The sequence below is a fragment of the Pipistrellus hanaki genome (assembly GCF_964339955.1).
Source record: "Pipistrellus hanaki genome assembly, chromosome: 12".
Classification (NCBI taxonomy): domain Eukaryota; kingdom Metazoa; phylum Chordata; class Mammalia; order Chiroptera; family Vespertilionidae; genus Pipistrellus; species Pipistrellus hanaki.
Genome location: NC_140514.1, coordinates 1,338,722 through 1,355,943, shown reverse-complemented (window position 1 = coordinate 1,355,943; position 17,222 = coordinate 1,338,722). Strand labels below are relative to the sequence as shown.

Here is a 17,222-nt window from a genome sequence, read left to right as displayed (position 1 = left end):
GCCCATGTCAGCTGGGGAAATGTTTAAAGCAAAGAGTAGACTAGTGACAGCATTCATGAATAGAGATTGCAATTTTTTTAAAAACCCATTTTAAAATTGAGCAATGAGATACCTTTAGGCATTAAGAAAAAAATATGATTACTGACTCTACTTCTAAATATCTAAAAATTAGCATCGGAACACTTGTTTCTGCTATGGAGGACTAAGTGCTGACAATCCGAGAACTGGAAGAAAACATTTAAAGTCACAGTTCCCGACACTGGCCAACAGGAAGCACGGGGCCAATCTCAGAGCAAACAGAGGGCGCCGTTGACTGCCTGAGGGCAGATTCCCAGCTGCAGCCCAGGGAGGGAGGGAAGTCCAGTGGTCGGGTTGACCTGAGGAGACAACACGGTCTCTGTAAGCTTCTGTGGCTGATTCGCAGCAGATACCAGAGGTATGAGTAATAAATCAACAATGGAGATAGAATAAAACAAGCAAATCTTAATTCAAAAGAAAGAAGGAATGCCTGGCCAGTGTGGCTCAGTAATTGAGCTTCAACCCAGGAACCAAGAGATGACAGGTTCCATTCCCCATCGGGGCACATGCCCGGTTGCAGGCACCATCTCCAACCGTGGGCACTGCCTTCTCTCTCCGCGTCTAAGGGAACAGGGACCGTCCCTGAGAGCCACCTCCAGGCCAGCGCTGCGTCCCTGTCACAGGCGCCGCTTCGCTCACGTCATCCTGAGGGCAGAGCCCCTGGGTTTACAAATCCACTGTTCTCTACAGATCACTCCCAGAGAGCGACGTTCTAGCCCCGTGCAAAACGCGCCGGGCATAAGATGTTCTGCATTTTGCAGACTTCTGTCTCAGTGTCTCCATTTCCTTTTGGCGCCGTGCTTCAGCAGCACGTGACACGGCTATATTTTCACGGCACACGTGTGAGAGTTTTGTAAAATTAGGTGATGAGGAGGCAGAGCAGCAGGCAACGGAGCAAAAGCTGAAGCAGCCAAAATCGGTTTGGCTCAGTGGTAGAGAGTGGGCCTGTGGACTGAAAGGTCCCAGGTTCGATTCCGGTCAAGAGCATGTACCTTGGTTGCGGGCACATCCCCAGTACGGTGTGTGCAAGAGGCAGCTGATCGATGATTCTCTCTCATCAATGTTTCTAACTCTCTATCCTTCTCTTCCTCTCTGTGAAAAATCAATAAAATATGTATATTGTATTTTTTAAAAATGCTGAAACAATGAGCCTCAGGCCTAAAGTACAAAGTTCCCAGGCTGGGACCACCCACCGCATGGCCGCGGCCAGCCCCTCTGCCTCTCTGAGGTGTGTGCTCGCCTGTAAGCGGGGTAAAGCGAACCAGTTCTCATACAGGGTTGTAAGGTCACAAATGTCTCAAATTAAACTGCTACACGGAGGGCTGTTAAGGTTAGGAAGGCCCATGGAAGTAACGCCTGAAGTGGAAATGGAAGACACTGCTTAATTCTAATAATCTGCAGTAAACCAAACACCTTCTGCTGATGGAAAAGGGAAGATAGCCGCTGAGTAAACAGCGATAAAGCTCCTAATTAAAGGACAGAAGCCTTCCACAGGAGACGGCAGGAGCAGGTCCCGCAGGATGATGCAAGCAGAGGACTTGGACTCCTGCCTCTTGAAACAAGATGATAACTTTCTCCACCGCGACACAAATAGCAACAAGAACACCTGTTAAGGGGGTCTGAAATTCTTTACAGGTTTCTCTATAGAACTTTTAAAGTGTTATTCCATTCCGTGTCTCATTCGTGATTACCAAGTTAAAAAAAGAAAAGAACTTACCTCTATCGCAAAGATTCCTTTGTCACGCCCATATAGTTTCATCTCCTCTGGAAAATGCTCAAAAGCATTGACATAAGGAATATGGCCCTCTTCAACAAATCTGCTTTTAAAAAGAAAGCGTTCCAATGAGAGATATGTACTGACTTAGCAGAGTGATCCAAAGAGCTGAAAATGCTGTATTTCAAAGACAAGGTCCCAGGACACACTGTCTGTACTTATAATTTTTCTATTTTTCAGAAGTTTCCATTGGTGCCCGACTGGAAGTTTAACAAACCGGTTCTTCCCCGCAGACGATGTGAGAGGAACCTCATTTGAGTTGAGCACAGCTGTTTGCACAGCATCTCCTGCCCCCGCTCACCTGGTTCCATTTCTATCGCCACCACCTCGTCCCACCCACGGCCCCTGCCCCACGCCTTTCCTGGAGCCCATCTTCCCGCTGCCCAGGTGACCAGGCCTGACTCCTGCCAAAGCCCCAGGGCCTCCCTGCCTCCCTCCTGCCGAGCATGCGTGTCCTCTGGGCGATGGCCAGGCTGTGGAAGGAGACACTGAAGGGCACTGAAAAGGGTGAATTTCATTGTACATGAATCACATCTCAATTAAAAGAATCCAAACTCCAGCTAGGCTAACGAAGACCTGTCTCTGACCTCTGCGTATTACCGGTAGGTCCCTGCCCCCCTCCGACCCCTTCACACCCGCTCCCTGTCCCACGGGCCTCTCCCCTGGATCAGAGCTCCAGCTGGGCACCTGCAGCTCCCTCGACCCCAGCGCTAGCCTCGTCCGTCCGGCAGCCGCCACCACTCTGTTTTCACTGGAAGTGCGGCGTCACCACCCCCTTCGCGGTGAGACCTCCCTAAGGACCAGCCTAGCAGCCAGCTGTCACTCTGTCACATCATCCAGCTTCCCCCTCCCGCAGGCACTCCGCTCCGGGGTCAGCTTTTACAGTCATGTCCTTGCTCATCGGTTCCCTCCCCGAGTCTGGAACTTCGTGAGAGCAGGGACTTGATGTCTGTGGCCTCTCAAGAGTGATCCTGCACAGGATCAGTGTTCAGAAAGCATTTGGGGCTGAGCGGTGCTGGCTGTTCACTATGCTGTCGCTGTGGGCCGGCAGCCCTCGGAAGGTTCAGGGAAGGGAGGTGGACTTATCCCGAGGACCACGGATGCCGAGGGAGGAGGAAACGGAGACTCGGGGGATCAGTGAGACAGGCAGGGTCAGAGCCAGGCTCGCCATGTGTTCTCTGCAGATCATTGTCCTTTACCCGTTCGAGGCTGGGAGGGGGCTCTCCACTCAGCATCTACAGGGACCTCTCGGGGGCTCAGGAAAGCAGAGCCACAGGCCCACCCCCGGGGCGCCTGGTTCAGACGGTGAGCGCGGCCGAGGACCTGCGTTTCCCACGTTTCTCACGGGGCCCAGGGGATGCTGGGCCGGGCCACACTGAGGACCTGGGCTTAGCTCTTCCCCCGAGGAAAGCAGAGACCTGCTCTTCTCCTTTAGCCCAAGCAAGCGGGCTCGGTCCCAGATCTGTGTACGAACCCAGCAAACAAAGCCCTCAGCCAGCGAGATCCACCTCCTGGAAGGCGCTGTAAGCTCCCCTGGGAAGGAGGAGGGGACCGAGGGAGGAGAGAGGAAGGGATGAAGGGAGGAGGGGAGGGGCGGACCGAGAGAGGGAGGAGGAAGGAACCGAAGGAGAAGGGGAGGAAAAAGGGAGAGAGAGGAAGGAAGGGAGGAGGAGGAGGAAACGGAGCTGGGGAGAAAGAGGTGAAGGGTCAGGTTTCACTCTCCATCTCCCAACCACATATAAATTCCCGAGAAGAATTTCAGGTAAATGTTTATCTCCATCCGTTAGGTTTCCAGGAGAGTTCTGCTGGGAGCCTTACAGCCGCCTGGGGGGTGGCTAGCCTGTGCTCTGCACCCGCCAGGCGACCGGGCGGCTGTTCTGTAAGGTCCCTCCAGTTAGGGAGGAAATGGAGAGGGGCACCCACTTCAGCCACAGGGCCCACCTGGGAGGTTGCTAAGCAACCCGGTGAAGACAGGCAGGGAATGGGGAGAGAGGAAAGGGGCTCTGAGAGTTACTCTGCAAGCATGGCTGACGGGGTGTGTGCAGAGGGAAGAGTCAGGGCGGTTCCCAGGCTGCGGGATCGGGGGCCAGAGGCGGGCGGTTACGAAGACGGAAACGCTGGTGGAGGAGCTGGGCCGGGGAAGATGAGGAACCGTTCGGTCATGCTGATCCTGAGAACCAGAGACAGCCCAGGAGAGCCGTCCGGCTCCTGTGAGGCACATGGGCCGCCCTCAGTGAACAAGTCTGGGCTGGAGACGGAGACTCGGGCATCATCACAGAGGCGGTAATTAGACCTGGGAGGTGAGGTCACCCCACGGGGCAGACAGAGCAAGACAGGGTTCCAACTTACAGAGAAGTCCCTGCGGCTTCTGCCTGGGGTGAATCACCCAGAAAAGCTTGTTATCTGGTTCATGTGGCCAAATTCAAAGGCACTAGCCTCACTCACTGGAGGCGTTTATTTCCCCCCAGGGCCTCGTGCCAGGAATGATGGCGACGGCGGAGGAGGAGGAGGAGGAGGAGGAGGAGGAGGAGGAGGAGGAAGAGGAGGAGGAGGGGGGAGAAGAGAGGAGGAGGACACAGCCGGGGCACAGCTCGGCTCTCCTGTGTCGGCCCTGGTCTAAGTGCTCTGCGCGCTAAGTCCTGAAGCAGCTGCCACCCCGCAGGGAACCATGTTCCTCCTGCAGCACCAGAAGGCAGAGGCGGAGGAATGGCAGTGACACTCACTCACTCACTCAGGGCCCAGGAGCGGGTCTAACCTGTGCTCTTACCCACTCCCCCCGCTGACGAAACCCAATGCGATTCCACAGAATCTGCACACAGGGGGCCGGCGGCACATGAGTGACCCGGGCACCTCCTCACCATGCTGAGAAGCCGGTACCCATGATGCCATCATGCACTCATTAACCATCAGCCCTGCAAATTATCTTGAAAATGTGAATGCCAGCTATCTGCATAACAGGTTCTTCCAGCAGTTTTGTTTTCAATTTCCCACATAAACCCGGCAGCCTATGTTTAGCTCTTGTGTAACGACATTAATAACCATTTGCCAACGTGAAGGTCATCTGTTCATCTCCTCCCATAGAAACAAAACCACTAATGCTGCCACTTGAATGTCACTTTTCTTCTTCAAAGCATTCGCTCACAGCGGGCAATTACCTTCCAGCGCCATGGGGGGCGGGTGCCATTATCCTCTTTATAAACAAGGCAGCCAGGGAGAGGGTGAGTGCCAGCCCAGGAGGACGGAGTTACAGAATTAGAACGCCGGTCACCCCATCTTTCCAGGCCCTCCCTTCATTCAGGCCTCGGGGGTCACTCTGCCCACGCCCGTCCCGGTCCGCGCGGTGAGCACGCACGCCCGGCCCTTACCGCAGGAGGTCGGAGAGGGCGAGCGCCTCCCGCTGCCACAGCAGCGCCAGGCCGCAGAGAGCCAGGGTGGCGGGCACCGTCATCTTCACCAGCCCCTTCTCCTTGCGCAGCGAGTACTCGACTCCGTCCAGGGACCCGGAGCAGACGGAGGCCATCTCTTAGGGGACAGAGGAGAAAACAGTGGCATCCAGAGGCATCTGAACCTGTGGTTCCCAAAGCATCGTCCCGGACCAGCTGCCCGGGTCGCCTGAGCCCCGAGGAGCTGTACCAACCTGCCCACCAAGCCTGCAGGGCGAAGGGAGAAAGGGTGGAGGATGGCTACAGTTTCAGAAAGGAACCCCAAGGCCAAACCAGGGGGAAGGGGAAGAGCGGACAGGCTGACAGCTGGGAAGCATTTGGCCGGGCGATCGGGCCTTGGCAGTCCGGAGAGAGCTGGACTCGTTGGCTGAACCAGGGACCCCTGGCCACGGGGAAGGTCGGGCTCACCCCAGGAGAACTAACTGCAGGAGGTCTGATCAGATTGGCACCCCCGCGCCACAGCCCAAGGCCTGCCCGCCCCGATCTTGGCAGGAGACGGGAAGCTTCTCCTCAGAGCCAAGGCAGGCTCTGGGACAGAGGGAGGGACCTCAGTCACACTCACGGCCAAGTCGGCATCTTATGAAAACGGGGTGAAGGGGGGGTACATAGGGAGTCCTCTTCCTCCCGCCCACTTTCCACAACAGCCAGGATGACAGCCTCCGACCAGGAGCCTCAGCGTCTCTGGAAAACTGGGCCAGCTCCCGGGGGCGGACTTCAGGTGGGAAAGCTGGAGGTCCCCTAAGGGAGGGACCAGCAGCTCAGCCTCCCCGGGAGCCCAGGGACAAGACTCCCAGGGGTATAATTGGAGCTTAAATCAGAAAACGAGGCGTGCACACGGGCCACGGTTTCCTTCCTCTGGCTTCAGTCTGTGCTTAGAAACTGGATGTCACCTTTGACCCTGCCCACGGCCGGGGCTAAGCCCTCTCTGCTGGGCAGCGGCTTTTCTACGGGACCCTCAGCCCACACACACGTGACCTTTCCTGAGCTGGCCTCCGTCTTCCCGGACCCTGACCGTGTGGCTCCCCTTCGTCACCGACAACATTCACCGGAGACACGGGCCTCCGTAACGTGGCGCTGAGGCTCCCTCCACGGCCGCTGCTCAGCCTGAGCTCTCAGGCCGGCCGCCTTCCAAACGCGAGGCCCCAGCTCCCCCGGCCGCTCCTCACCTGACTGGGCGGCCCTGCCGGGCGGGGAGGGCCTCCCGCGGCCCTCAGCCCCGCTGTCGCCCAGAGAGGGGCCGCTGGCCTCGCTCAGCAGCGCGGGCTCGCTCTCCCAGTCCGAGGCGCTGGGGCTCCCCGGGGCCTGTGTGCACACACATGGTTACCACATGGGACTGTAGTTACAGGCATTGGCTCCCAGGAACGGAGAGCGCCCGACAGCACAGACGGGCGGCCCTCCTCCTCCCCCGCCGCCCAGTGTCCCGGACCCCCTCTGTGGGACTGACCGCAGCCTTCCGTCTCCTGGCGTAAACCGGGTTTTCGCAGTACGCCTGCTGGCTCTTCTGGAGGTAGCGCTTCCACAGGTTATGTAACACTGGACTCTGGGAAGGAAGCGAGGGGTCTGTGTCCGGTGACCAGCACCCTCGCACATCTCCCCACAGCTGCTCTGGGCCGCCCGGATGGCCGGCGCCTGTGCGGCCACTTCCCTAACCACAGCCTCCCGAGCCCGGAGTGGCGAGCCGACCATTGAGCTTCCCGTGCTGGAGTGACCTCTCCTGTGAGACTGCCCCAGCAGATCCCCTCCACTGCTCTCCTTGGGGGTGCGGCCACCCGGCTCCCTCCCTCCTCCTCTGCCCCTGGTATCCCCAGTGAGCACCAGAGTCTGGCTTCTCCCTCACTCCCGCTCCCCAGAGGCTGGTCTCCCACGTGGCAGTGGGGTGGCTGAGGCAGAGGTACCACCGCCACAGAGCCGAGGACTGGCTTACAGTTCCTGAGAGGAAATCCGAAATGCAGACTAGGACAGTCCCTCTCGGGGACACTCCTGAGAGGCAGCAAAGTTACGGTGACCAGATTTCAACCTTGGTAAAGCGGGACACCAATGGCGGGGCGGGGGTTAATTAAAAATGTGGTCTATATGGAGCAACAAAAATTTTCATAGAACGCAAAAATAGTATTGTAATATATTTTTTTAAAATTTCAACATAAGTACAATTTACAAATGTAATAAATTTTTAAAAAATTAGGTGTAGTCGTAAGTGTCACTTTCGAGGCCAGTGCTAGACTTTTTGCCACCACTATAAAATATAAATAATAAAAGTACTGTCTGCTAAATTCAAGAAAATTTATGTAGTTATGAAATAAATTACTTACCTAAATTATCTGAATAGCTGATTTGTAATGACATCACTTGTTTAACTAGCTTAGTAGCACACATCGTACTGCGTGCTAGTCTGAGAGACAGTTACAAAATGTTTTCGTTGTTGCCAATCCCAAAAAATGCCATTGTTCATTAAATCCAAACAATGGTGGTCTAATTCTAACCACTGATCAACAATGCGAATTTTGATAAGCAGTTCTCGAATATCAGTTCTCAACAATTATTTGTTATTATTAAAGTTTAACATTATAAAATTAACAAAAATAATATAAAACTCATATCCTGGCTAAATAGCCACATGGCCGCCGAAAACCGTATATTCCCTTCTCGTTCTCCCGCCGTTCCCTAGCTTGTCGTGCATTCTTTCCAAAAATCAGGACTTTTTAAAAATGCCTCAGAACGAGGGACAAATTGTTAGAAATCGGGACTGTCCCGCCAAAAGCAGGACATCTGGTCACCTTAAGCAAAGTCAAAGGATGGTCCCCGACCAGCCGCAGCAGGCCACCCGGGAACTTGCTGGAAAGGCCAGTTCTTGGCTGTGGACGGGCCAGCAGCCTGTGCTCCCCCAGGCCCTCCCGGCTCCTGGCACACCCTCACTGGAGGCCCCGCCCCGGGCCCTGGGGAACAGAACCAGCACGCTGCCCTGAGAGGCAGCCGGAGCTTGCAAAGCTCCTCGTTTTTCGTTGTTTAAGTCAATGTTTCCTAAACACACGCTGAGGAAGCCTTTCTGTTTTCTGTGATGCACTGCTCTGTACATCCCGGAGAAGGCAGTTCGGGAACTGCTGGTCTGATGAAAACACTAAAGCAGAAACATCAGCAGCAGGATTCTCCCGCAGCCCCGGTAACACTGGCCAGCGTCTGTTCTTCGCACAACCAGAGGGAGAGCAGCACCCAGGCCATGGACTCACCTTTACCTCGGGGCCCACCCCCAGGGCCTTGAGCGCCTCGGCCTGCTGACACAGAATGTGCTGGAAGCCTTCACACACGTACCAGTCCCAGCCTCTCTCTGAAAGACAGACAGACACCACGTTTCAGACCTCCCCGATGACGGGGTGCAGGCAGGGAGTGCTTACCGAGGGCACTGGCCGCCTGCGCAAAGGCAAGCTGTCTGACACAGGGACTGGGCTGATCCCTGAGCAGGGTTCCACTCTGAGTCTCCTTTCCGACCCGGCAGGTCTGTCCCCGAATGCTAACGCTAAACGTCATTTTTATCACCGATGAGAGTTTGTTTCACATTATCCATAACTGTTCTTAGATGTTAATGTAAAGGGAAGGAAGATGGCAGTCACCACGTTAAACCAATGGAATGGGCTTTAAGAAGCCTACTGTGTGACCACTGCCCAGGAACCCGGCATGGGCACTCCCCGGCCCGGCTTCCACGCTCTGCTCCCGCCGAGGAAGGCCGCAGTGCCGCCGGGAGGGACGGACAGAGCAGGAGGGTCTGGCCACAGGAGGGGCGACACAGTCACTCCAGCGCCAGCCCAGGGGCACTCTGCTTCTCTGGAAACCCCGCTGTCTGGAGCTCGGCCAGGTGCCAGGGGCCAGGTGCGCGCTGGGTGCTGTGAGCGAGCTCTTCCCTCGACCTCAGACGCCCCGAGAGACGGGACGAAATGTGATGTTTAAACAGAACACCGGTAAGACCGTAGGTTCCCGCCCTGCTGGACAACTGTCCTTTGGAAGCGGAGTGGCAGCCTTCGCACACACAGTTCCGCAGCCGGCACCACGGCTCCCAGGCCCTTCCTCAGCTGTCACCCAGGTTCTGCAGAGGGTCTGGGTGGCACAGGAGTGAAACGGAGAGCCTGTCATTCCGATGCAGCCCAAGTGCAGGGAGGGAGGGGCAGCCCTTCCACCTGGGCCCGTGCGCTCCTCCTCCTGAGTCTGCTCTTCCTCCTGGGCAGCTCTTCCACCCGCACGCCCCACACTGCTCTCACCCTCAGTGCTCTCACCCACATGCCCGCTCCGCTCTCACCCGCCCGCCCGCCCCGCTCTGCTCTCACCCGCACGCCCTGCATCTGGGTTCCTTGTCCGCATAACAGACGGTACCACCTCCATTTTACAGAGGAAGGAACGAAGGTGAAAGCAGCTGATTATGACACCTGACATCTCCTTTGAAACACCTGAAGTTCCTGCAGCTACTGAAGTTTAACTATTTAACTGTTTACATAGGTCAAATCCCAGTTAACCAGGCTTACTCTAACGAATTCAATGAAAATTAATCAGGTTTCAGCCTGAGAACAAGTCACTACTGAAGGTTCCACAGGCCAGAAGCTGGCACTGAGGCACGCTGTCGGCCACCAGGGAGTCAGTGTTCCCCGGAGTCCATCCACATGTCACAGTTCTATTCCAGTGGTGTGCCCTGGAGCCCCTCACGTGGAAGGAGCCGGCATGAGCCGGGTTCACACCTGGGAACCTGGTCCCAGGGCATCGGTGGCTTCGTAAAAAGCATCAGGTAGACTACCTCAGACTCCTCTCAATAGGTCAATTCATGTACTTCCTGCACTAATGGAACAGACTTCTTTCAAAGCACACCCATGCTGAAGGCTAGTTTCTTTTTTCTTTTTTTCTTAATATGGTTTTATTGATTTCAGAAAAGGGAGGGGAAGAAAGAGATAGAAGCATCCTTGAGGAAAGAGAATCACTGATCAGTTGCTTCCTGCAGGCCCACACTGGGGATTGAGCCTGCAACCCAGGCATGTGACCTTGAGCAAAATCGAACCCAGGACCCTTCAATCCTCAGGCAGAAGTTCTATCCACTGAGCCAAACCAGCTAGGGCCTGAGGCTAATCTTCCCTAAAAAGGGTGTGCTTAGCCCTGACCAGTTTGGCTCAGTGGATAGAGCGTCCGCCTGTGAACTGAAGGGTCCCAGATTCAATTCCGGTCAAGGACATGTACCTTGGTTGCGGGCACATCCCCAGTAGGGGGTGTGCAGGAGGCAGGTGATCAATGTTTCTCTCTCATCGACATTTCTAGCTCTCTATCCCTCCTCTCCCTTCCTCTCTGTAAAAAAAATCAGTAAAATATATATTAATAAATAAATAAATAAATAAATAAATGGGTGTGTTCAAAATTCAGTGTGAGAAACGGGTTTCTGAAAGTTGAATATCAGGTTTAACTGGCCTAACCTGACAGTTCCTGCTGAATCATTTCAGAAAGTAAGCATTTTTCTTTAAAGCACAGCAAGCGCATTTATCATGTGTGATAAATATAGAGCAGAACAGTGTACGCCGACAGACAGAGAGGCTCTGCTGCATCGTTATTGTTTTGCGTAACAGTTGCTCCACTGGAAGAGCCACCTGACAGCACGGGGTGAAGGAGGACACGCTGGCAGCACCCGCCTCCATCTCACAGCAATAACACCCACTGCACCTCCGCGTGGGACTGCCTGCTTAGCGTTCTGGCAACTTCTCCAGAATCTGTCTAACGTTCCATTCCACATCCCCAAATCACGGCGGTGAACACCGAGGCTGGAGACTGCTAGGCACATATGAAGCATGAGCTTACCGTGTTTTTTTCTCACTTTAAGCCCCCGGTTGATAGCTTGTTTTTTAGCGTTAGGAATCGCCTCGATGTTTAAAACTTCCTTAGATCTCTGCAGGGAACGGAAACATCAGCATTAAAACCATAGCTTTGCGTCCCACAGGTTTCCAAGCTGTTCTGGAAGTACAATGAACCAACCGTGAGTGCCGGAACCAATGATGAAGCATTCTGATTAACCTCATTCAAAATTTCTCCCTGCCTAAACAGTGCCTGGAATACAGTAACACTGAGTAAGTGTCTGCCAGATGAATAAACTTTTATTTCAAATCACTGTGTGTGTGTTAATCTTTTATTTTTATTTACTTTTTTAATTTCTTGTGAGAGTATTACAGGTGACCCCTCTCCCCCAAGCACTCCCTCCCCAGGCCTTAGCCACACTACAGTCTGTGTCCATGGGTTATGCAAAAAGCATGCAAGCACTTTGGTAAAATCTCTCTCTAATTGTTGTAAATCAAACCTAAAATCAAATAAACTCGTTTTTTCTGCACTAAAAAAGCTTTGGAATTAAAATAATTTCTGTATTTATTTTAATCAGCAATGCCTAAGCTACACATCCTACTTTTCTGTATTTGAAAAATATTCTAAAACAGCTTTATTTATGAAATTATAAAAACACTACTCTTTATTTTTTATCCATTTATAGTATTTTGGAATGACTAAATGGTGGGTACAATTCATTCCAAAGTCTTCAATTCCAAGTGCTCTCAGGGAGGGGAACCTAAGATTCTGGCTTGCTCTCTGCTTATGGCTCTTTCTCTCTCACACATGTATTAAATCTTTCTTAAAATTGTATAAATGCCTCCAACATATACTTTCCCTAAGTGTTACACAAATAATATTTACAAATGAGCCATATTTTACAAATAACACACACAAAAAAAAAAACACCCTAGAATTCAGATCTTCTAACACCTGGTCCAGTGTTCTACTTTACTAACACTGAAATAGAAATTTAGCCATTACTATATAATTATATAATTTTAAGAATTCTCTCCAAAAATGTGTATATAAAAAATATATATAAAATTGAATTACTTAATACTCTTAACATAATCGTAAATAATGTAAAAACATAGAAACATGATCAAGTATATGTTTTTCTTAAATAAATCTCTTACTTCAATAGCACATGTATTATTTTCTTCCACATAATCAATACTTCATACCTTTGTTTATTGTCTTTAAATAATATGTAGGCACTTACTGCAGACATAATTTCATGTGCAAGTAACATGTAGACATTCTACTCATAAATTTGGTTTTCCAAAAGCAATCAGCTTTTGTGTGTGTATATCCAAAACCATCCCCGTAACAAAATAACGAACATACCCCTTAGCCCACCCGTGTCGTCAGAGGAGCACTGATGTGGACAGAGGACTTCCGCTGCAGACAGAAGGTCAATGACTGTCTCCAGGACAAGCCTGTGTGACTGAGTTGCCAGCTAAACCAACCATTTTCTCAAGGGGATTTTTTTTTTACTTGTTTCATACATTTTCCCAGGCTTTTTGTTGTTTAGGGGAGGAAAGTAAGCCTGGGTCCTGCTACTCCGTCCTGGCCAGGAGCAGAGCCGTCACAGTGACACTGATCTGTACAGGTGTGCCTCGGAAGGGGATGTGGTGAGGGCAGTGTTGTTCCTTCCTGGCTCTGTGGACTCTGAGCGAATCCTCTCCCGGAGAGAAGAGTCATGACACGTTTATGTCCAATGGCAGGCTGCCCTCACTCTTGGCTCTCTGGGTCATGTTGCCCTGAGGGGTGTCACAGGACAGGACCTCGCTCTCCGGGGGGAAGGGGCCTCCCTGACAGGCCACGCACACAGAATGGCAGTCTCTCCTCCAGAGGCAGGGGTGGTGGGTAAAATGAACACTGGAGTCAGGAGACTCACGGTCAAGTCCTGGCTCAACACTTCATACGTGTGTGGCTTTGGCAAACCCACTCAAGTCCTGAGGCCTACCTGCCCTGTCTCTGGACAGGCAGGACAGTGTAGCTCACAGGGTGCTATGAGGAGGGAGGGAGGGACTGGGTGAGAGAACGCTTGGCAGTCTGTAAGGTACTGTTCAAAGATAAAACAATAACGAAGCCCATTCCCAACAGTCCTCCATCTTTCAACATTCCAACTTCCACCCCTCTCAGATCCACCACACATTAAAAACTCTCAACTCATCAAAGAACTACAGTTTTGCCAGGACCGGTTTGGCTCAGTGGATAGAGCGTCGGCCTGCGGACTGAAAGGTCCCGGGTTCAATTCCGGGCAAGGGCATGTACCTTGGTTGCGGGCACATCCCCAGTAGGGGGTGTGCAAGAGGCAGCTGATCAATGATTCTCTCTCATCGATGTTTCTAACTCCCTATCTCTCTTTTCCTCTCTGTGAAAAATCAATAAAATATATTAAAAAAAAAAAAAAAAAAAGAACTACAGTTTTATTTCCCCATAAGACTACACCCAGCATGTCAAACTCAGAGGCTAACATGAACCAAATAAACAAGACATGTGGCCCACGGGCCACAAGTTTGACATGCTTGGACTACACAGTCTGAATCAGGAAACCAGTTACAAGTATGGCCCAAGATAATTTCAAAAACTCATCCTGTGTAAGCCCTTGAAGACTCCTTCACCTGTGTAAGCCCTTGAAGACTACGGACATCTGTGCAATTGGGGTATTGCAGGACCGATACGAATCGATCAACTTTTTGCTGCATACGAGGCTGGCTGAACCTGCAATGTTTGAAACATGAGCAAGTTCGAGGGTGCGATCTGTTACTTACGTCTGTAACATTGTGGCAGGAAGTACAATAGTATTTGCCCTCATCAGTCAGACCCCAAGACACCGCAGCGCACTGGGCACAGCGCTCTCTGAGCTCTTTCTGCAGGAAAAGAGGAGAGCCGCATTCAGCACCTCGGACCCAAACCCTGCAGTTCCACCCCCCCCACAAAAAACCTTCAAAACCATAAAAAAACTTCGAGTGTAGAAAATACGCAAGAGAGATGCTCTAGAAGCAGGGAGGACAGCAGTTCAAGTTCTTAAGCCGTTTGAATGGATTAAACGATAAGAGTTTCTAAAACATGCAATGAGGGGAATGAAGAAAAGGTGGTAGGGGTGAAATAGGAAAAAGATGAGTGAATACTAGTAAAACTCCTTGAAAATGCTGTGATGAAAAAAAAAGATAGTAAAAGAGTTAAGTAAAGAGAAGACTTAACAAATAGAAATAGCATACCATTTTTTAATAGTTTTTTAAAAAATTGATTGTTGAGAGGAAGGGAGAGGGAGAGAGAGAGAGACAGAAACATCAATGATCCTCGAGCAGCGACCCGGGCATGTGTCCTGACCAGGGGTCCAACCCCAACCTCCTGGTTCACAGGTCAGTGCTCAGCCACTGGGCCACATCGGCAGGGCAGAGGCCAGAGGCCAGATTTTTATTATAGTTGTTTCAGTTTATTCATTCAGCAATACATAGAGCATCAACAATCTATGTACTAGGCCTGTGGTCGGCAAACTGCTGCTCGCAAGCCACATGCGGCTCTCTGGCCCCTTGAGTGTGGCTCTTCCACAAAACACCACGGCCTGGGCGAGTCTATGTTGAAGACGTGGCGTTAGAAGAAGTTTAAGTTTAAAAAACTTGGCTCTCAGAAGAAATTTCAATCGTTGTGCTGTTGATATTTGGCTCTGTGGACTGATGAGTTTGCCGACCACTATCCTAGGCATGTCAGTAGGTGATGAGGACTCCAGGGGGAGCAGACAGACCTGGTCCCCACTCGCAGCGCAGTCAGGCCGAGGGTGTTAGAAGGGCCGTGTCAGGAACTGACGTCACCCACTCATCGCTCAGTCAGCAGCCACTGAGCATCCCCAGGAGTAAGGCCTTCTCTTCCCACTGCGCTTCTCCGCGCCCCTGGCCCGTCATCAGTCCCTGGCCCGGTCCTCTGGCGTTTGACATGATCTCTGGCCTCCTGACAGAATGCCTCACCCCGGAAGGCGTGTTGTGCGGTCCGCCAAAAACGAACGCCCCGTTTACTTTGGGGAGCCGGTCACGTTTCCTCTAACCCCGTATCGATAACTATCGTTCCTCCCCTGGAGGGCCCCCAAACCCGAATTTGAGGATGGTGGCGAGGAGTCCCCGGGGTTACCTGAGGGCGTTCCGGTTGCAACCCCGACCCTCCCTCTCCCGCCGACGTCAAAGAGGACTGGCCGGCGGAGCAGAGAGGATGCGCCACGTGGTGGACACCCCCCCCCCCCCCCCCCCGCCAACCCACCGCTCCTCCTCTTCCCGAAGCACACCCACCACCGCCACCACCACCCCCACCCCCGCCATCCTGTCAGGCTGCACCCACACCGCCTCCGGCCGGAATCCAGCCTCCGCCCCAGAACACCGCGCCCGCCGGCCCGGTCCGGCCCCGCGCCCGCGGTCAGAGGCCGCCCCGCAGCCGGACGGCGTCCTCCGGCCCCCGCTCCCAGCCCGGGTCCCTCCCGCCCGCTCACCGCCTCCTCTCGGTCCATAGCGCCGCCGGCGCCGCCGGAGCCCGTTACCCGGGCAGCGGGCGCAACTTCCGGGAGCGGCGGGAGCGGCGTTCCGGGCGGAAACCGAGGCCCTGACTCTGAGTTCCGGCGCCTGCGGCCCTGTGCTCCCTCCGGGCGGGTTCCAAGTGAAGGGACCGCGAGTCACCCGGGAAGAGCTGGGGGGCCTCCCGCTGAGCGGCCGCGGCCGCGCCCTGGCCCCGGCGTTAATGGGGAGCCCGGCCGGGGAGCGCCCTCCGCGGGGCGGGGGAAGGAGGGAGGAGGACCGGTTGCCGGTGCGACCGGGTTTCTAATCCCTGCTTCCCTGCTTCCCTGCTTCCCGGCCGCAGTCTCCTCCTCTGTAAAAGCGAGCCATGCCTGTGAGCCCTCAGGGAGCCTCGCCTGCCTAAGTGCGCACAGATCTAGCTTTTAGTGTCCTCCTGGGCACCTCATTCCCTGAGTGTTCATCCGCGGCGCTGTTTAGGTCCTGAGGGTTCCGCAGTCAGCAAAAGCCCCTTTTTGCTTACTCTTCATGGAGGTCACACTCTGGTGGGGAGACCAAAAAGATTTAAGGAAATCTATACTGATAGAAGCCTAGGTGGCTCTCACGTCATCACAAGATGGCCGTCCCAAAGATGGCTGCCCTCATGTCATCACAAGATGGCTGCCATAAGATGGCTGGCAGGGGAGCAGTTAGGTGTCAATCATCAGGTCAACAGGGGAGTGGTTAGGGGTCAATCAGGCTGGCAGGGGAGTGGTTAGGAGCCAGCAGTCCCAGATTGTGAGAGGGATGTCCAACTGCCGGTTTAGGCCTGAGAGCTGGCAGACATCCCTCAAGGAGTCCCAGATTGGAGAGGGTGCAGGCTGGGCTGAAGGACACACACACACACACACACACACACACACCTGTGTACAAATTTCGTGCACCGGGCCTCTAGTATATGACATCAGTAGTGATGAGTGCCAAGGAGAAAAGCAGGAACGGAGCGCGGAAGCTATAGGGCAGAGTCCATTTTTAATGGGGTGGTCAGGCAAGGTCTCACCAAGAAGACCTTTGAGGCAAGGAAGGCAGGGCCCTGTTGGGAACATCACTCCAGGCAGAGGGAACAGGAAGTGCGAAGGATCGGCAAGGAGGTGAGTGAGTGGCGGAACTGGGAGTTGTCTCTGTGCAGATGGCATTAACGAGACTAATGAGATCACCAAGGGAGTCGCTCTTTATTCCCTCCCTCCCTGTGGCCTGGTCAGTCCCTTCGCCTCACAGTCGTCACACACCCACGGCGTGCCCGGCTGTCGCCAGCCATTGGGCAATGAGGGGGAAACAGGACAGCGTCCCTGCCTTGAGAGGCGCCGCCCCGCGCGCGGACCAGCCCATCTCACTGTTTCATCCCGGCTCTGCGTGACGCTCTCACCGGCTGCATCAGCCCTGCCCTGCACCAGGCTCGGCTCCGTGCGGCTGCAGGCGCTGTCCAACGCCCTTGCCCATCTTCAAAGCGTCCAGGGTGGTCACCGGAGCAGCTGACCGTAAGCCTTCTGTTTTCCCGACCGGCTCTGCCTCTAGACGGTGCGGTCTGAGGAAGGGGCAGAGTTG

General features: G+C 53.6%; 1 protein-coding gene across 1 annotated transcript in view; it reads right to left on the bottom strand.

Annotated features, from left to right (window-relative positions):
- The window catches only part of TAF1B (TATA-box binding protein associated factor, RNA polymerase I subunit B), a 28,981-nt gene extending 13,293 nt beyond the window's left edge, over positions 1 to 15,688 (bottom strand). The window contains exons 1-8 of the mRNA XM_084900088.1: positions 15,620 to 15,688; positions 13,911 to 14,009; positions 11,113 to 11,200; positions 8,520 to 8,617; positions 6,740 to 6,835; positions 6,462 to 6,597; positions 5,218 to 5,374; positions 1,796 to 1,895 (exon numbers count right to left, since the gene is read on the bottom strand). Coding sequence (XP_084756214.1) covers positions 1,796 to 1,895; positions 5,218 to 5,374; positions 6,462 to 6,597; positions 6,740 to 6,835; positions 8,520 to 8,617; positions 11,113 to 11,200; positions 13,911 to 14,009; positions 15,620 to 15,637 — 792 coding nt within the window. The 5' untranslated portion in view covers positions 15,638 to 15,688. The remainder of the gene's footprint in view (positions 1 to 1,795; positions 1,896 to 5,217; positions 5,375 to 6,461; positions 6,598 to 6,739; positions 6,836 to 8,519; positions 8,618 to 11,112; positions 11,201 to 13,910; positions 14,010 to 15,619) is intronic.
- Positions 15,689 to 17,222: the final 1,534 nt, after the last annotated feature.